This window comes from Schistocerca piceifrons, chromosome 2 (genome assembly GCF_021461385.2).
Source record: "Schistocerca piceifrons isolate TAMUIC-IGC-003096 chromosome 2, iqSchPice1.1, whole genome shotgun sequence".
Classification (NCBI taxonomy): Eukaryota; Metazoa; Arthropoda; class Insecta; order Orthoptera; family Acrididae; genus Schistocerca; species Schistocerca piceifrons.
In genome coordinates, this window is record NC_060139.1 from 991,943,351 (window position 1) to 991,964,371 (window position 21,021).

The following is a 21,021-nucleotide window of genomic DNA, read 5'->3' on the forward strand; positions in this document are numbered from 1 at the left end:
GACAGCAAAGGACTTGTAAGAGCAGTTGAACGGAATGGACAGTGTCTCGAAAGGAGGGTATAACATGAACATCAACAAAAGCAAAACGAGGATAATGGAATGTTGTCGAATTAACTCGGGTGTTGCTGAGGGAATTAGATTAGGAAGTGAGTTACTTAAAGTAGTAAAGGAGTTTTGCTATTTGGTGAGCAAAATAACTAATGATGGTCAAAGTGGAGAGGATATAAAATGTAGACTGGCAATGACAAGGAAAGCGTTTCTGAAGAAGAAAAATTTGTTAACATCGAGTATTAATTTAAGTGTCAGGAAGTCGTTTCTGAAAGTATGTGTATGGAGTGTAGCCATGTATGGAAGTGAAACATGGATGATAAATAGTTTAGACAAGAAGAGAATAGAAACTTTCGAAATGTGGTGTTACAGAAGAATGCTGAAGATTAGATGGAAGATTAGATGGGTGAAGCACATAACTAATGAGGAGGTGTTGAATAGAATTGGGAAGAAGAGGAGTTTGTGGCACAACTTGACTAGAAGAAGGGGTCGGTTGGTAGGACATGTTCTGAGGCATCAAGGGATCGCCAATTTAGTACTGGAGGGCAGCGTGGAGGGTAAAAATCATAGAGAGAGACCAAGAGACGAATACACTAAGCAGATTCAGAAGGATGTAAGCTGCATTAGGTACTGGGAGATGAAGACGCTTGCACAGGATAGAGTAGCATGGAGAGCTGCATCAAACGAGTCTCAGGACTGAAGACCACAACAACAACAACAGTGGATTGTTAGTATATCTTTTGCAAGCAACTTCATGCCCACCACCAACTTCCTGACATTACCAAATTAATGATTCCTTGATGCTTCATGATGTTTCCTATCAACTGAACCCTTATTGTAATCAAATAGTGCCACATATTTCTTTTGTTCCCTGTTTGATTCAGTGCCTCTTAATAAGTTAGCCAATCTCCAATTCATATGTTTCTGTTCTCTTGTTATGTGAACAGTTTACTGTCCATGTTTCACATCTGTGCTGCTCTACACTCCACATACCCTTAGAAAATGCTCCCTGTCATTTAAATTTATATTTGATTTCAGAAAATTTCTCTTTTTCAGAAACTTAGTTCTTGCTGTATCCAACAACATTTTATATTCTCTCTATTTTTGCCATTATCAGTTATTTTTCTGCACAAATAGCAAACTCATCTACTTCCTTTAGTTTGCCATTTTGTAATGTAATTTTTTCAGCAGTATTTGATTTAATTTGAATGTTTTCCATTACCTTTGTTTTATTTTTGTTGAGGTTCATATTATAACCTCTTCAAGATACTGTTCAAAGCATTCAATTGGTCTTTGAAGATCTTAGCCATCTCTGACAGGATTACATTCCCATCAACCCTCCTGCTATTTATGATACCATTTAGTATCAGTTTAGATGATGGACAAATAATTTTCCATGTACATACAACTTTCTTTCAATAACTTGTTTATCATCTTATAGTTCCTGACATAACTTGGTGAGAACAATACAAACAACAAAAAAACCTCTATGTGCAGTATACTGATTACTGGTACTTATAAATATATTGGTGCAAATTGAAGTGTCCTACTCCTCTGTGAAAGGAATTCCTTACTTCTGTAAAAATATTTTTTTTAAGAAACTCTTTCAGGACTCTTTTAATGCAGCCTCCACAAAGTTTTTTTTTTTTTTTTTTTTAATTTGTTATAAAATTTGACCCCCACATAATAGGGCTTGTTGTCTGCACCTCTTATGTTCTACATCTAGAGCTACATCTACATCTACATCTACACTTTGCAAATCACCATGAATCTCATGTCGGAGGGTTGTCCCAATGTGCTAGTTACTCGAGTTTCTTCCAATTCCATTCATTCATGGAGTGTGGGAAGAATGATTGAATGCCTCTGTGCATGCTGTAATTATTCTAATCTTGTCCTCAAGATCGATATGTGAGTGATATGTAGAGGGTTGTAATATATTCCTGGAGTCATCATTTATAGCAAGTTCTTGAAACTTTTTAGTAGATATTTTCAGAATAGTTTATGTCTGTCTTTAAGAGTCTGCCAGTTCAGTTCTTTCAGCATCTCTGTGACACCCTCCCATGGATCAAACATACTTGTGACCCTTTGTGCTGCCCTTGTCTGTATATGTTCAATATCGTCAGTTAGTCCTTTATGGTACAGGCACTAGACACTTGAGCAATGTTCTACAACTGGTCACATGAATAATTTTAAGCAATGCCCTTTGTAGTCTGATTACACTTTCCTCTTATTCTACCAATAAACCGTAGTCTACCACCATCTTCACCCACAACTGAGCCTATGTGATCATTCCAATTCATATTTGTATTTGTATGAGGTGGGCATTTCCAACAGTGACTCATTGATATTGTATTCATAGTATACTATGTTTTTTTTTGTTTTGCAAAGTGCATAGTTTTACATTTATAAACATTTATAGCAATTTGCCAATCTTTTCACCACTTTAAATCTAATTAAGATGCTATGCTGTTATAAATGGTTATCACATCTCTCCTAGTATTGTAAATATATTCATCTCTATTTAGACTATTGTGGTGCTTGTATTACAAAATTAATTCAACAGGTTCATAAACATATATTGATGGCAGCATTAGTAATTTCTTTTTGAACATCACTTTACAAGACTCATTATAACTTACCTTGCTCAGAATACGTACTGCATTTTTATGCGGGATGAATACCCTATTCACATGCATGATAGTGGAACACCCCCATATTTCAGTTCCATATGTGAGATGTGGGTACACTAAACCATAGTAGGTCATACTATTTTACTCATAATTCAGAATTTGTGACATTGTTCTCACAGTATTAATTGATTTTCATAATTTTTTACTTGAAAGAGATAGCGAACACCACATGATTCCCTAAAGAGGTGCCTGTCTGATATTACAACAAAGAAGACAATTTTATTATCCAATTTTATTTTATTACTGTCATCAGACATGTCATTCCATTGCTCTCCATTCGGTTGGTGGTGTATTTGAATGTCCATTAGACTTGATTTACTAAGGTTTAAACTTAAGCAATTATTTTGTAAATAATTTAAGCCAAGTAAGACATGAGAGTAATAACAGTTCAGGGCCAGATCAATCTCTCTGGGCCCCAGTTAACAACTGTTTTCTCATCCGCATAGTTCAGTACCTTGTTATTGTGCAATGTGGGTATACCATTAATCTCTATATAAAGACAGGTTGTTGTTCAAAACTGTGCAGTGTGGATAAACCATTAATCTCTATATAAAGACAGGCTGTTGTTCAACACTGTTATCAAAAATCTTGAAAAGACCTTTACCAATTAACTTAAACCTTTGACATATTACTGTAATGAGCATTCAGACAGACATAGGCTATATATCTTTTTAATATATTTAATACATAAATATAACATAAAGATGAAATGCTTTTATCAAAAGTCTCAAAAAATTCTTGACAGATTTACTTCAGATTTTTATGCATTACACTAATAATAAACATATGGATGGACGTACATGTTTTAATATATGTAGTATATAAATGTACAGGGTGTCTGAAACAGTCTGAAAAGTTTGTAAGGGTGTTGCAGGGTAGGTTGTGCTGAGTAATAATTGTCAAGAAAAAAAATTTGAAATGTTGCATCATTTCAAAGTTAATTAGCATTGAAGTTAGGCATTGTGCATGCAAATTAAAGTGGCCTGCCAGAGATGGTGTTGCCAAACATGCCCTTCATTTGGTTTCCTAAAATTGAATAAGGGAGTGAAACAAAATTTTGGCATGGGTTAGAAGTGAGGATCAGACCTGAGTCAAAGTCTGAGCAGTCTCATGTGCTGTCATCTACTTTGTGAGACAACTAACACTGTTTGCATGTGGTGGGTCACTTCAGTTTGTGGACACAACTGCATGATTGGCTAACTTCAGTTCTAATTGACTTGGAAATGGTGCAACATGTCGAATTTTTTTCTTAAAAATTATATCTCAGCACAACCTACCCTGCAGCCTCCTTACAGGTTTTTCAGTTTGTTATTGACCACCCTGTATACCTAATTCATATGTAATAGGGCTCTGTTGTTAACAAAAATCTGGAAAAAGTTATTGACCAATTTACTTCATATTTGAACACAACACTCTAATAAACATTCAGACAGGCATAGGCATTATATGTTTTAAACAGTCAGTTTTAACTGCTATAGCAGGACATTTAAATGATTAAACAAATTGTTTCTCCCATATATATTCATTCTTGTTACATATGTTATTTAAAAAAAATAAACAATGGAAAATCCAGGATGGATGAGGGAGAGGAGGTGATCTGGAGGAGGAAGTGATGGCCAAAGAGAGGGAGGAGGAGGAGGAGATGGTCAAAGAGAGGGAGAGGAGGAGATGGAAATAGAGATGGGGCATAAGGAGATTAGGGCTTATATCCAACTCCTATACATATTTAGCAATCATGAAGTGTAGTTGGGTTTGCTGTTATGTAATATGAACAATAAAGAGCACAGAACTGATATTTCGGCCACACCACACCTACGGAATATCAGACCAGCTGTGTGGCTGGATTGAAGAGTTTTTAGCAAACAGAACACAGCACGTTATTATCAATGGAGAGACGTCTACAGACGTTAAAGTAACCTCTGGCGTGCCACAGGGGAGTGTTATGGGACCATTGCTTTTCACAATATATATAAATGACTTAGTAGATAGTGTCGGAAGTTCCATGCGGCTTTTCGCGGATGATGCTGTAGTATACAGAGAAGTTGCTGCATTAGAAAATTGTAGCGAAATACAGGAAGATCTGCAGCGGATAGGCACTTGGTGCAGGGAGTGGCAACTGACCCTTAACATAGACAAATGTAATGTGTTGCGAATACATAGAAAGAAGGATCCTTTATTGTATGATTATATGATAGCGGAACAAACACTGGTAGCAGTTACTTCTGTAAAATATCTGGGAGTATGCGTACGGAACGATTTGAAGTGGAATGATCATATAAAACTAATTGTTGGTAAGGCGGGTACCAGGTTGAGATTCATTGGGAGAGTGCTTAGAAAATGTAGTCCATCAACAAAGGAGGTGGCTTACAAAACACTCGTTCGACCTATACTTGAGTATTGCTCATCAGTGTGGGATCCGTACCAGGTCGGGTTGACGGAGGAGATAGAGAAGATCCAAAGAAGAGCGGCACGTTTCGTCACTGGGTTATTTGGTAACCGTGATAGCGTTACGGAGATGTTTAATAAACTCAAGTGGCAGACTCTGCAAGAGAGGCGCTCTGCATCGCGGTGTAGCTTGCTCGCCAGGTTTCGAGAGGGTGCGTTTCTGGATGAGGTATCGAATATATTGCTTCCCCCTACTTATACTTCCCGAGGAGATCACGAATGTAAAATTAGAGAGATTAGAGCGCGCACGGAGGCTTTCAGACAGTCGTTCTTCCCGCGAACCATACGCGACTGGAACAGGAAAGGGAGGTAATGACAGTGGCACGTAAAGTGCCCTCCGCCACACACCGTTGGGTGGCTTGCGGAGTATCGATGTAGATGTAGATGTAGATTATAGATGAACTAGAGCTGTACTTTGTGCGTGTCTGCTGAACCTGATGTCTGTCTTATAGGTATGATTGTGAGAGACTTTTAGCTCTTCTTCGGATACCACAAATTTTCAATTTATCAAGTAACAGCTCATTAGATACTGTGTCAAATATATGTGACAGATCCAAGAACAATCCTGGAACCCTTTCTTTCTCATCTGATTTCATTAATGTTATAAGTACTAGATGGCATGTGGCAGTTGATGTTGAACAGCCATACCTAAAGTTGTTTTGGGTTCATATCATACCTTTTCATTAACAATAAAGTTTTCTAATCTAGTGCAATAGTTTTTTAATTGTTTACTAGGATTCAGACTTAAACTGTTGGTCAGTAGTTATTGACTTTGTCGGTATATCATTTTATGCAGTGGCTTGTCTACTGCAAATTTTTATTCATATGGAAACACACCTTCATTTAAACTTACATTCAACAGAACAGGAATGATTGAGTGTTTACATCTTTCTGTAATAATGGAGAAAATTTCATCTCACCCACTGGAGACCTTATTCTGCATTTTATTAATGATTGTTTCAATTTCAGTTTTATCTGTTTCATAAATATACACTGATTTTTATACATGATAAGAATTTCTACAATCATCAGAGTTCACACATCAGCTGTCTGAATTAATCAGTGTGCGATTTGTGCTTTTACCAGTGGGGGGGATGTCTTAGAGGGTTAGTATAACTATATATGTTACTAGCTTGGACTGTGGCGTTACCCATGGTTAAACAGTTATTTATAAATAGATGTTAATGTCGAAACTCATTATTCACGCATATGCACTATCAGAAAAGCCATCCCTGGTTATATCGTTAAAAGTACATTATAGGTAAAGCTTATTTACTAAATCATCTACATTCAGGTATACGAGGGGAATTCAAAAAGTAAAGGCACATTTGTGAAAAGCTGTACTTATTCTGATGATAGAAAACTGATACATGTGTTATTTTTCTACGTGACCTCCCTGGACTTCAATGCAGTTTTCCTGACGTTTTACGGGTTTGTTAATTTCATCAGAAAATACGTTTATCGGTTGCCTCTGTAACCAATTTTGCACCGCAGCAATGACGTCTTCATCACTTTCAAATCTTCTTCCCTGTAGTGATTCTGTTAAGGGTCCAAACATGTGAAAATCTCTTGCAACCAGGTCTGGACTGTATGGTGTATGTTCAGCACATCGAATCTCAACTCCTTTACTGTGTCAGCTGTCCGTTTGGCAGAATGTGGGCAAGCGTTATCTTGCTGCAGGAAAACACCTCTTCACAGTTTTCCATGACGTTTGGATCTGATTGCAGGTTTTAGTTTCGTATGCAACACATCACATCCACCATACAATACAAACCTGGCTGTAAAGCCTCGTTTATGCTGGGGCAACGTCTTGCAACATTGTGGCATGCTACGGAGATGAGGCGTGCGTCGTCTTGTCATTTAGTTCTAAATGTTTTGAAATGCTTACCTACTACGTGACATTTTTTCAAAATTAATAAGCAAACATATTAATAGTAAGACTGTATTAAAAGTTTCAGTGTTTATTTATTTATTTATTTACATGTCAATTTCCGTAGGAACAAATTGAGGAGCAAATCTCCAAGGTCATGGAACGTGTCAGTACATGAACTTACAACATAAAAATAATAACAGATAAAAATAAATGTTCATGAACCGGAAAGAAAATCAGTCCATAAGTTTAAGCAAACGCTATCAGCAATACAATGAGAATCAGCTTAATTTTTCAAGGAACTCCTCGACAGAATAGAAGGAGTGACCCATGAGGAAACCCTTCAGTTTCGATTTGAAAGCACGTGGATTACTGCTAAGATTTTTGAATTTGAGTGGCAGCTTATTAAAAATGGATGCAGCAGTATACTGCACACATTTTGCACAAGAGTTAAGGAAGTCTGATCCAAATGGAGGTTTGATTTCTGCTGAGTATTAACCGAGTGAAAGCCACTTATTGTTGGAAATAAACTAATATTGGTAACAAGAAATGACAATAAGGAATATACATATTGAGAGGCCAATGTCAAAATACCCAGACTCATGAACAGAGGTAGACAAGAGGTTCATGAACTCACATCACTTATTGCCCGAACCGCCCGTTTCTAGAATGGGAAGAGTTACCCCAAAACATAATACCATACATACCATACGACATAAGTGAATGAAAATAAGTGCATGGGAAATAAACATCCCAGGTTGGGATGCATAAACTAAAACCAGAGGAGGGGATGGTCTGATGCAGGAGGGGGGGGGGGGGGGGATGAAATCCCCTCCATCCCCCCCTGCAAATCGCACACTGGAATTAATACAGTGGGGTCTACCACTCCTCAGTTGAATAGTACTAATGATAGACTTTGGTCTTTGGCTAAGTCATTTGCATAATTCCATATTGATTTGCATATGTTATTTGTTATTGTACAATTGCCTTAGTGTACACATGCAAGGCTAATTTATAGAATTTTCTACAAGATCTCTACCAGATGTCTCTGGGATATCTGTGTGTACTGCACGACAAACAATGTGATTCAGTTCAGATAAAGAGGAGGAAACAAAATGAAATTTGACTGGGTGAGAAAGTATGTGAGTTTATTTCAGTGATTACAATATTGAGCCAAACTTTCAAAGAACTCGGCAGTATGAGCTCACCTATCACATCACGTGTGATGCTATTTGGCATCTCAGTGTTAGATATATAATGAGATATATAATGACCACTGGTTGGTCAAAAGAAGAGATACAGTGTAAAGTGCTTATTGAACAAATTACATATTGCACTTAGATCTCTCACTATGTGGCCTCCATGTGTAATGCCACCTGCTTCAATTTGCACCTTGCTGCTAGCTTTATGATGTTTATTGATTAGTGTGCAGCATACCTTACCTATGTTGGCTGAATGCTCTATTGCATAATCATTTATTTTGTTCCTTCATGTGTAAAAGTTCTGACTTAAAGGTTGTTTTGTGGCTTGATTGAACATTTCCTTTATATGGTCTTGCAGTAGCGTTCTCGCTTCCTGTGCACGGGGGTCCCGGGTTCGATCCCTGGCAGGGTCTGGGATTTTCCCTGCCTCGAGATGACTGGCTGTTGTTGTGTTGTGTTCATCATCATCATTCATCCCCATTACAGTCAGAGGAAGGCAATGGCAAACCACCTCCGCTATGACCTTGCCTAGTATGGCGGTGCAGGTCTCCCGCATCGTCCCCTGCGCTACTCAGAGTATGGGACCTCATCATCATCATACAGTCAAGATCATATATTTTGCAGTAACTTAATTAGACTAAGTGGAAGTTTCATTGAAGAATAAATATAATATGGCAGTTTATTGTTGCCCCTTTCTTTTTGAAAGGGCAATGTTAGTCAAAACACCTTATCACAGCCCTATAAAATTCATGTCATTTGCTTTCTGAACCCTTAGCTTGGTAAATAATGTCCTTTATCTCCTCTGCTGGCTTAGTTTTGAAGAATCTGCTTCTTCTTAATTATTTTAGCTGTTGTTGGAACAGCAGAGCTTAAATACTCTAACAACTGACTCTAGTGACCTAAGTAATGAAAATCAACACATCAGCATTTAAAATTATCTTTTCCATTTATGTTGACCATTGCTGATATGTTTTACTGGGGCTTGAATCTGTCACCACAGTGTCAGAGCTTACTATATTTGCAGCATTACATGATTTTAATGTATCTGCCAGTTCCATACTGTTTGTTTGAGTTTGTGTCTGAATTAGGCCTCTAACTATACTAAGGTCAATGGGACTGCCTAAAGCCCTGTTAAGGCTGTCAAAATAGTGCAATGCATGAGCATTTGGTGGGCAGTAAACTCCAATAACTTTATGTTTACCTGATCCACTTGAATGATCATTTATATGGACAACAACATCAACCTTTCAGTTGTTCCTTATTGAGTTTATTGTTCAAGAAATGAGATTCTTTTAAATGTTAGATGTTCACTAACAAATATTTCCACTTCACCCCCTTCACTTGCAATATCTATTTGCGAACATATAACGCTGTAATTTGGAATACTCAGTTTCACTAACTTTCAGTCCATGTTCCGTTATTACTAATAGTTGTTGTGAATGCTCATCCGTGGACAGTTGCAGCAAATTGAGTTTATTACTGCATATATTGAGTGCTCTGTGCTAAAGGGTATGATCTTTTCTTTTTTTACCTTTCATTTTGTATAAGTCATAACACTTTGGGATAAGGGACTCTGAATCAAGGAATTATTTCGAAGATCTTGCTCACTGCACTGCAAGGACAATATACACACTTCCAAACTTGTCTTTTTCATGTGAACAGAGTTCTTTAACATTCAGGGTGTTTAATTCAATGCTGTTATGTTCCTTCTTCCACCTAAGAAATTATAGTCTTGGATAGCATTTCCCAACCACAGTGTTGTGACATGTCATTCATGTCAGGTGTGTCATGGGATTTTTAATGTCTTCTAGCAATCCAGAGATAAAATATCAAGAACACAAAAAAATTATCACCAAATTGTTTCTTGGAGTAGCCAAGTCGTCAAGAAATCATGCATCATTATGCATGATTATATGCATAATTATAAAAAATGTACTAGTTGCATTTTACCTCTTTCCTTTTTTATATTTAGGAAAAAACACATACAGGGGTGCTACAAAAGATTGAAACTTACTTTCATGTGCTGCGAAGGAAAATGATTGAGAAATGCAGGTCTGAGATGATTAAGTCCTTGGCTCTAGGCAGTTCATCATGAACTCCCCCTTTCTGATTCACTAACTTAAGCTTCCTGTTTTTGTTTAAGTGAAGCCAATGCCTGGTATGTTCTTCACACTTCATTTCATTTGTATCCAGTAAACACATATTACTTAACTTTTTACAAAGTTTCTATAGCTCAGTTTTATAGCATTCAGTTTCTCTATTAACACATGAACACTAAGGGAGATCATGTCACACTGATACATTTGTTATGTTAACACATGTGTTGTACAGTTTTGGCAATATATTACAGTGTCATCCAAGTGCTGACTTTCTCCCATTTTTGTGAATGTCAGTGGTGCAGCCTGTACTTTGTGATTGTCTTATTTCTGATTGTTTGTTTCTAAAGTTAGGTTTTCATCTATGGCACTTAACCTAGTTCCCTCCTGACTGAATCGCGTATCACCAAACTTATTCAATGAAGTGGTGTGTCATTTTCAGCACGTAGTTTATAGTGCAGTGTTTAGGGAAACCTGTGTGTGTGTGTTTTTTTCCCCGTGTGTTTGTGATTTTTCTGATTTCATTTCTGTCATGTAGATTTGGAGACCCTAATTCTCTCAGGTCTTTTTCCACCTGTTTGTACCAGTTCGGTCTTGTAGTTTTGTTCTATAAAACTGTATGGATTTTGTGTGTTAACCTGTTTGAGTTCATTCTTTCTAAATGCCCCATGAATTGGATTCTTCTCATGTCCATTGTGTCTGTTATTTGGGAGATATTTTTATATATTTCTGCATTGGGTTTTGGATAAAGCACATCATCTTCAGTTCTTGGTCCCAGGATTTTCCTCGTTATTTTACGTTCTTTCACTTCTAATTGCCTGTTTAGTGTTCTGTGTTGAAGGTTTAGTGTCTCAGATGCGTAGAGAGCTTCTGTTTTAATTACTGTTGTGTAGTGTCATATTTTGCCCACGAGAGACTCTTTTTGTTGTAATCATTTTTTGTTAACTGAAACGCTGTCTCCATTTTCTGGACTCTTGATCTGACAGATTTCTTTTCATTACAATTTTCTGCAATCCATTCACCTAAATATTTAAATTTCATCATCTCCCTAATATCTGACATCAAATATTCAGATGGAGAAGTTAACTGCTGAACAAGAAGAAACTGCAGCAAATTGGCTCATACAGGTGCATCCAGGGTAAATTGCAAGTGTTGTCCCATTTAGTATTGCTGATTCTGATTATTTTCCTGCCACTATGTTTCCTGATCCAATTGTAATATAGTGCCATTCAAACAAATGGTGGAAGAGAACGGAGCTGAAAACAGCAAAAAGAGGAGCCTCACCATCAGCATCTCAATTGTGAAAAGCCTCATTTCCTGCCCTGCCAGCACTGCATCCATTGAAAGTCTCCTCCTTTGCAGCCATTATTATTCTATGTTAATTTAAAGTTTATCAACATATTTGTTCATATTTTTGCATATCTGTAGTTGTGTCTGCTTGTGTTCACATATTTTTATGCATCATTCCTCTCATCCAGCTCCTCTCACAACCATCAACAGCTATTTTGCACATTTCTAAGTCATTCCTGTTTTCTTTATGCCATTCTTGCCACAATGGACTCATGCTCCACCTTTCTGCATCAGTTCAAAAAAGTGTCCCTTTCCCTGACTAAAAACCCAATCGCACATCTTATTTCTCAAATGCTAGATAAACCATGAACTCCCCCCCCCCCCCCCCCCAAATGGCATAGCCATAAAGATTCCTTTCTCTCAATCTCATCCCTCCTTTCGTTTTGCAATGACATTCACCTTCTCAGATTCCTCCAGTAACTGGCCATCACAAACATAGTACAGCCAAAACACATAACCACAACAATGGCATCCCACAACCACCTCTGCTTCCTCTGCAGAATACTACTACTCTGCAATCCCTAATCCATACATCACATCTCTGAAATTAAATCTCTTGCTGTCTAGTATCTGGAGGGACATACCTGACACTATTTCCATAAGTTATTCGACTTTCTGACATGCTGCTTTTACCTTAGGGTGCCAATATGCAACCCCTATCCTACCCATAGGGTTTCTCCTTGTCCACCCGTCATAGCACTTAAACACTGCCTAACTGATCTTTTCAACTTGCCAAACTCCCTACCAACACTCGACCACCAAATCCAGAGCCCACACATTCCTGTAGCACTATTGTTAACCTTTCCACTAAAACCTTCACTCCACAGAAGTTTCGGTCCTATCCAAAAGCCTCACCTTTAGCCCTACACCCAAATTTAACCACGATGGACTTCTCATAGAGCTCCTCTCCTTCTCTCGATCCCTGCAATGAAAGCACTTCTGTGCTGCCAGTCCCTCCAACCAAAACCAACCTAACATTGAGCTCTGTGGCTTCCAGTTCATACCACCATCCAACTGTGTTCATCCCTACCCTCCCACCTAACCACCCATGGTCACCTTCCAGTAATTCCTTACCTCTGAGATAGTCTCACCATCCTTCGCTAGGTCCCTTCCTCAGAACACCAACCTTTCAGTAGATGATTGAATAGCCATACATTACATCAAAACAAATCCTGACCTAATAATCCTACCTGCAGACAATAGTTCCACCGCTGCTGTTATGAATCACAGTGACTACCTGACAGGAGGAGCAGATGAAAATTCTTTTGACACCTTTCTGAGAGACAATGTCCACTTCTTCCACATTAACAATGCGATTGTAGGCCATATGTGGCTTGAATTTGAAGAAATAGTATTGACAGCAATTGAGAAATTTATACCAAATAAATTAACAAACAATGGAGGTGATCCCCCTTTGTGCACAAAATGGGCCAGATCACTGTTGCAGAAACAATAAAAAAAGCATGCCAAATTTAAACAAATGCAAAATATCAAAGGTTGGTGATCATTTGCAGAAGCATTTTCCTCATATTCTACCAATAAACTGAAGTGTGCCACCTGCTTTACCTATGAATGAGTCTGTGTACTCAATCCATTTCATGTCCCTGCAAAGCGTAATACCCAGGTATTTGTTTGAGTTGAATGATTCCAACAGGAACTCATTGATAGACTGTAAGTCAAAAAAGAATAATGCACAATGAAGGACTTATCCAAATGGGACAGAAATCACTAGATGGATGTACATGTATAGGCAAACAAATGATTACAATTGCAGAAAAGTTAGATGGTTTATTCAAGAGAAAGAGCCTCACAAATTGACCATGTCAGTAATGTGTTGGTCCATCTCTGGCTTTATCCAAGCAGTTACTCAGCTTGGCATTGACTGATAGAGTTGTTGGATGTCCTGTTGAGGGATAATGTGCCAAATTTGTTCAATTGATGTATTAGGTTGTCAGAATCCTGATTTTGTTGGAGATCCATGACTGTGATCTTCCGAACATTGTCAATCGCAGAGAGATCCAGCAACATTGCTGACTAAGGCACAGTTTAGCAAGCATGAAGACAAGCTGCAGAAACTCTTGCCGTGTAAGTGAGCATCATTTTGCTGAAATGAAAGCTTAGAATGGCTTGCTATGAAGAGCAACAAAACGGGGCATAGAACATCACTGATGTACCACTGTACTATAAGGATGCTGCAGAATACAACCAAAGATGTCCTCTGTGAGAAGAAATGTCACCCCAGAACACCACTCCTAATTGTCAGACTGTATACGGGGTGACAATCAGGTTGGTATTACACTACTGTCCAAGGTGTCTCCAGACACATCTTCAATCTGCAATCTCATTGACTGGAGCAGTATTATCTTCAAACTGGGCCCAAATGACCAGCAAAAATGTGTCGGGAGATGCTAGTGTGATACCAACATGACTGTTACTCACTATATGCCCCAACGACCAGGAATAGTGGTCTGTGGTGCTATTCGTTTCCAAAGCACTACTTCTTGGACTCTCATCTGTGGCACCTTTACAGCACAGTGGTATGTGACAATATCCTGTGCTTCGTTTTGTTGCCACTCATGGCAAGCCAACCTGGTCTTTAATTTCAGCAAGATAATGCCTGTCCTTGTACAGTAAGAGTCTCTACTGGTTGTCTTCATGCTTGCCAAACCCTACCATGGCCAGGCAAGGTCACCCAATGTCTCCACTGTTTTGAGCATTGTGGTCAGGGTTCTCCAACCACCTTGGGATTTTGATGATCTAATGTGCTAAGTGGGCAGAGTTTGTGATGATATCCCAGAGGAATACATCCAAAAACTCTTATCAATCCATGCCATGCTTGTGAAAAAGACAGAAGGGGACAAGTTTACATAACAAACAAATAGAATAATCGAATAATAATAACAATGTTTGTACTAATGTACACTCTGATGATCAGCAGTTAACATAAATGAATAAACAAAAGCATGTGTGTTAGTTTTTTTACATGTGGTACATTTAATGTGGTAGTGCATATAACAATATGGGCATGTCCGTCTGCTACATCAGACTGTGCCAGTCTTCTTCTTATATCCTCCTTTTTCATCTGTCATGCATTCTTTTGCTTCCAAGGCAGCAGCATTCCTTCACTGAGTTTACTGTGTGGTCCCCAGTTTTGCTGCTAAATTTGCTCTTAATCTCATTTTTGCTACAACTCAATACTTTCATCATTTATTCCATATTATGTGCTCTGTAGATGGTTCATGGGATCTTAAGAAACTGTTGTTTTTGCTCATGACACAAATATATTGCTAAAGAGTCTGAACACATCCGTACCATCAACAATCAGGAGAATAACTGAAGGTTATTACATCAAGTTCACAGCAAACAGCTTAACCTTTAATCTTACAAAAAGTCGTACTCTAAAATTCCAAGCGAAATTGTCTTATAGGTACCAGAAGAAGAGAGCAAAAAACTCCAAATGCTGAGTCTCCATGTGCTATATTCCAAGGCATCCCAATGGGCAATAAACTGAGATGGCACCAGTATATGTATAAGTAAACAAAAGAGCTCAGGCAATGTAGCTAAGGACAAAAAAGAATTTAGTCTGTAGAAGATTACTAAAAGAGTACGAGTATTATGTAGAGTTGATAATCAAATGGCCAAAAATCATGTATGCAAGCGGAGCTCTCACATGCAGGTAGGTGTTGGTTGCCTGGCTGCACATCTCTCCCACTTGCGTGCCATGCTGTCTGAACAGGAAGATGGGGAAACTGCAAATGCGCTACATTAATCAGCAAAGCAGTTATGCAAGTATCATTGAGTGGGTTGCATGCTGCTTGGTTTCGTATGTAAGTTTATCAACTGCATAGATCACAAATAAAACAAATTTTCAGCATTATTTAATAATTTTTGGTGAGCTGGCGATCAATTTCAAAGATATTCAGCACATAAGTTGCAATGCAGTTGCGACTTATTTAGCTTCATAATCAAAACAAGCTTTTGATGCACTTATGTTCATTGAAGCATTGTATCATGTTTGTAACCTCATAATGTAACATTGGTTACACTTCCTGAAGTGAACAATATTAGACTCCTGGACAATTTTAACATAAAGGAATTTCTCTTTTAAATGGGAATTACATTGCAGATTGATCCATTTCATCTGTACATACGATGGAGCACTTTAAACTGAAATCGCAATTGGCTTTGGATACAGCTAAAAAAATGGGTGTAAGATTGACAGCTTCCTCTAAATGTTTATAAAACTGTTTATGTAATTCTTTGAATGTCACAATGAATTCTTCAAAATTTGTGGTTTGCTTAATGCCACTGAGCTTATAGAGTATGGCAGTGGACTTGCTGCCCTTCTTCTTCTTCTTTTTAAATGGGATATCCCTTCCATAATGCAACTTTCTTTTTAAATGCAGCCCTATCGAATCAGGTATAAGTTGTTTCTCACCTTGCACTGTCTTACTGTGGGTAGTGCGCAGCAAAGTCTACTTGAAACGGGAGTTCTGCAATCCATGCCAGATATTCTGATTGTTGTTCCTGTATTACCTTTTTCTTCTGAAATTCAACAATAGTGGGTCTTAAATAAAAAAAAAAAAAAAAAGATTCCAGGCATGCTACTTGACTTCACCAATGTATTTTACACAAATGTATAACATCTATTCATGTTGTTCAGTTCCATCCAAAACAGTTGAAACTGATGGTGTAGTAATGCATGTGACTTCAGACAATTTATTATTCATGTTATCAATTTTATCAAGTTCTCTATGTTGGAAAATTATCACTGGATGCTGCTTGATGTACAGAACAGGCAACCCTGCACAAATTGTCTGTTGATCATTGTGCATTGTCAGCTAAATCCTTAAATTCTTTCTGCATCTTGTTGTAATGCAATTCCATAGCAAAAATGAAATTGTGTAGTGGTCATAGTAGAGTTTTGCTTTTTTATTGTTAACTAAACTTTCAAATTCTTTCTGGCTGAAGTTGTAATGCCATACCATGGCAAATTGGTTGTACTGTCGATTATGTGACTTTATCATAGATATTGAGAGTTCTATTCCTCTGTGATTCAATTTCATTTTTAAAGGCTTGTGATGACAGATTGCTAGACTGCTCCTTTTTATGCCAACAGCCTCCAGACCTGTAAACTTGCTTCATACCATGAAGGGTAGAGAGAGCAGATACCATGATTATACTGAATTCAAGGAAGTTATGCCAAATGGAAATTCTTCACTAAATGGGAGAAGAAACAGCATCATATCGCACTGGTAAATGAATTATCATGCTGTACCAAGTGGTTCTGAGAAGAACTGAATGAAAGCAAGATGTACTGAGTAGCAGTGAGGGAGGCTGAACTTCAGACCGCATGCAGGGGCAGCCCATTGTGCTCAAGTGCAGTATGGGATACTTGGCAGACCCTGATCTAACCAAAGCCTCTACAGAACTTTAGAGATTTTTACACTAATGTGCCAGTATCTGGGTTAACGACAGTTTTGGTCAATAAAATGAATGAATTTAGAAGGAACCATGATACTCAAAAGCACAATACTAACTATAAATGTAATTTCCATACGGACCCTGCTTCTCTGTCTCGGATTCATAACGGACTTTTACATTCTGTTGCACAAGTGTTTAAATTGTTGTTGATAAAAAATTTAAATCTGGGGATGTTTAAAAACATAGTAGAAGAATACCATCTCTTCTACAATTTATTATATATGTTAATACATGGCTGTACATTCGACTTAGCTCTGATGTTAATGTTAAACCAATCTCAACATTGCCAGCATATTAACAGCTATGTAAAGTTATACACTGTAGTAAACATTTTCAGTGAAGTATTAGATAAAAAGAGTGCTGACTAGTTTAAGAGAAGGTACAACAGCTGTTATCCATGGAACTGTTTTCCTCCTAATATACATATAGCTTATGTACACTGAGGAGACAAAAGTCATGGGATAGTGAGAGGCACGTATAAAGATAATGGTAGTATTGTGTACACAAGGTATACAAGGGCAGTGCATTGGAGGAGCTGTCATTTGTACTCAGGTAATTCATGTGAAATGCTTTCCAATGTGATTCAGCTGCATGATGGAAATTAATAGACTTTGAACATGGAACTGTGGTTGGAGTTAGATGCATGGGACACTTCATTTTGGAAATTGTTTTGGAATTCAATAGTCTAAGATTCACAGCCTCAAAAGTGTGCTGAAAATACCAAATTTCAGGCATTACTACTCACCATGGACAATGCACTGGGCAATGGCCTTCACACAATCACCAAGAGCATTGACGTTTGCATGGAGTTGTCAGTGCTAACAGACAAATGACACTGGCTCAAATAACCATGAAAAAATGAACGTGTGATATATTATGAATGTATCTGTTAGGATAGTGTGGTGAAATTTGGCGTGAATGGGCAGTGGCAGCAGACAATCAATATGAGTACCTTTGCGAACAGCATGATGTCATCTGCAGCATCTCTCCTGGGCTTGTGACCATAATGGTTGGACCCTAGAATACTGTAAAACTGTGGCCTGGTCAGGTGAGTCCAGATTTCATCTGGTAAGAGCTGATGGCAGAGTTCGAGTGTGGCGTAAACCCCATGAAGCCGTGGACCCAAGTTGTCAATAAGGCACTGTGCAAGCTTGTGGTGGCTCCATAATGGTGTGTGCTGTGTTAACATAGAATGGATCGGGCCCTCTCATCCAACTGAACCAATTATTGACTGGAAATGGCTATGTTTGGTTAGTTGGAGACCATTTGTAGCCTTTCATGGAACTCATGTTCACAAATAACGAATGTAATTTTTATGGACGATAATGAGCCATGTCACCGGGCTGCAATTGCCCATAACTGGCTTGAAGAACATTGTAGACAGTTCGAGCGAATGATTTGGTGATCCACATTGCCTGACATGAATTGCATCAGACATTTAAGGGACATAATCAAGAGATCAGTTCATGCACAAAATCCTGCACTGGCAGCCCTTTCACAATTGCGGACTGCTGTAGAGGCAACATGATTCAATATTTATGCAGGAGATAATGACTTGTTGAACCCATGCCATGTGAAGTTGCTGCACTACACCAGGCAAAAGAAGGTCTGAAACAATATTAGAAGGTATCCCATGACTTGTCACCACAGTGTATGTGAAATATATGATAATTAATTCCCATTATTATCAATGTGACTATCTTTTTTTCTTTTTTTTTTTTAGGGGAGTAGCTTACTGTGGCTGCTTCTGTGTGATAACGTATAACTGGATTGATTCCGTATCTTTGAAGGCTTTATGGATTTATGGAACACAATGTATGGGTGAATGAATTAATCCCATTCAAAGGCTTGTGTACTTCTTCCTCTCTTTCACAGAGGCCGTCAGTGTAACCAGTGGATTAAATTTTTTTAAACACGGTTCTCAACCTTTCTGTTATTTCTTTCATTTTTCTTCAGAATACAAGATAAACAGCAGACTGCATCACTCCTTTGGTAATTTAAGCACTTCTCTTTTGGCCCTCCATTCTTGTTTACCCTATTTGATCTATAAAATATGCTGCTCTTTTTTGTAACTACATATTTGAATTGATTGAGATGAAATGATGCAATAATATGACTAATTTGTTTATTTGCAGCTCATAACTTATTAATTTTTGCAGATTCTATATAACAACTAAACTGAGGAATCCTCATTATCTGCCAGAAATTGCTGTGAAAGTAACTCTAGTAAATTTTATGATTACACCTGCTGGTCTGCAAGATCAGCTATTAGGCATTGTAGTGGCGAAAGAATTGCCTGCCTTAGAAGAGGAAAAGAATCAGCTAATTGTACAGGGTGCTGAAAATAAAAGGTAAGATTTATTTGTTATTACATTGAGTCCTGAGCTTTTGTGAAAAATGGCTGCTCTGAAAACTTTGTGCTTTTCATCATAGTGGAAATTACTGCACTTGGAGCAGTGTTCATAATACAGTAATAAAACTTACGCTACTATGAAATTCAGACTTTTCTTCAAGGCAGTATGTAATACACTGCCTTTGATGTAATGCAACATTTAAAAAGGCATAATATTTTTAGTTCTATTTCGGAAAAGGAAGAAGAAAATAATGGACAGAATGTATGTAGTATATCTTATAAACCTTTTAAAGCAATAGAAGCAGAAGCATGTAACATAATAATTTATACAGTGTATCCTATAAATGGTATTGTGCATATCAGATCATAAGTTCATTTTTTAATGAAATTATTACATGATAATGAATACTGTGAATATAAAATGTGAGTGGTAATTATGATACTTTGTTTTCTGCTGATTGTGGAGTGTAATATGAAAGACTGTAGGGTGTCATTAACTTACCTTGAAATCTATTATACTACTGAAAATTCTGAAAAGAGTGGGTCTAGGGAAGAACTGAATGGTGGATAGACATAAAGAAGAACTTCATAATGAAATGTCTCAACAGACTACTCTAAGGCCCTTTCATGGGTGGGATGAGAAAGCTGTTTCTGATATCCACACTTATTTAAATATCCTACAATGAAGCACCAAAGAAACTGGTATAGACATGCATATTCAAATACAGAGATATGTAAAAAGATAGAACATGATGCTGCAGTCGACGATGCCTATATGAAACAACAAGTGTCTGCTGCAGGTGAAAAATTTTGGAGATATCCATAATGGGCTAATGACAAAATACATTATAGAACACATACAGTTTAATCTTACACTTAGGCCACTGTCAACTAGCCTCTTTCACCACACTTTGTTCAATACAAATTTCAAATAATTTGATTTTATGTATAGGAGACATTTCTAGTTTTGCATTATTAACATTTAAAGAGAAATACAAAAGTTTATTTGAGATTATAAACATTTCTGAGCCACACAAATACAGCTACACAAATACCTAGTTTTCAGCATGCAAAAAATGAAATATATAATCCCTTGTTCAAGCAGTGAAACTGTCCTCAGTGGGTTTGTTGAGTATTTGACAAGATTTATTTCAATATTTATGAAGGGCAACTACAGAGACAATGTGTAAAATACATCTCTGGTCAGACATAGTGTCCAAAAGTAAAAACGAAGAATAAACAACATCGTGACTACATAATATCTCACGAACTTCTTTGACAAGCAGCACTTTGCAGCAAGATAATTTTCTGCTATCGCTAAAGGATCCCACTGCTCACCAGTGTCAACAATATCATCTATTGACACAACACCCCAACCATGTAACCATTTGCTTTGCAGTGCTTGCAGTGTCACCGGCAGTGTTGGTTAGCCTTGGCTGCATGGCACCTGCACTTGGGTTTGGAATGGGAAGCTGTATCTGTA

The 21,021-nt window shown here is 37.7% G+C and overlaps 1 protein-coding gene across 1 annotated transcript in view; it reads left to right on the forward strand.

The window, feature by feature from the left end:
* LOC124776746 (dynein axonemal heavy chain 7-like) overlaps positions 1-21,021 on the forward strand; it is an 881,127-nt gene that overhangs the window by 570,896 nt on the left and 289,210 nt on the right. Inside the window, 1 exon segment of the mRNA XM_047251871.1 lies at positions 19,345-19,536. Coding sequence (XP_047107827.1) covers positions 19,345-19,536 — 192 coding nt within the window.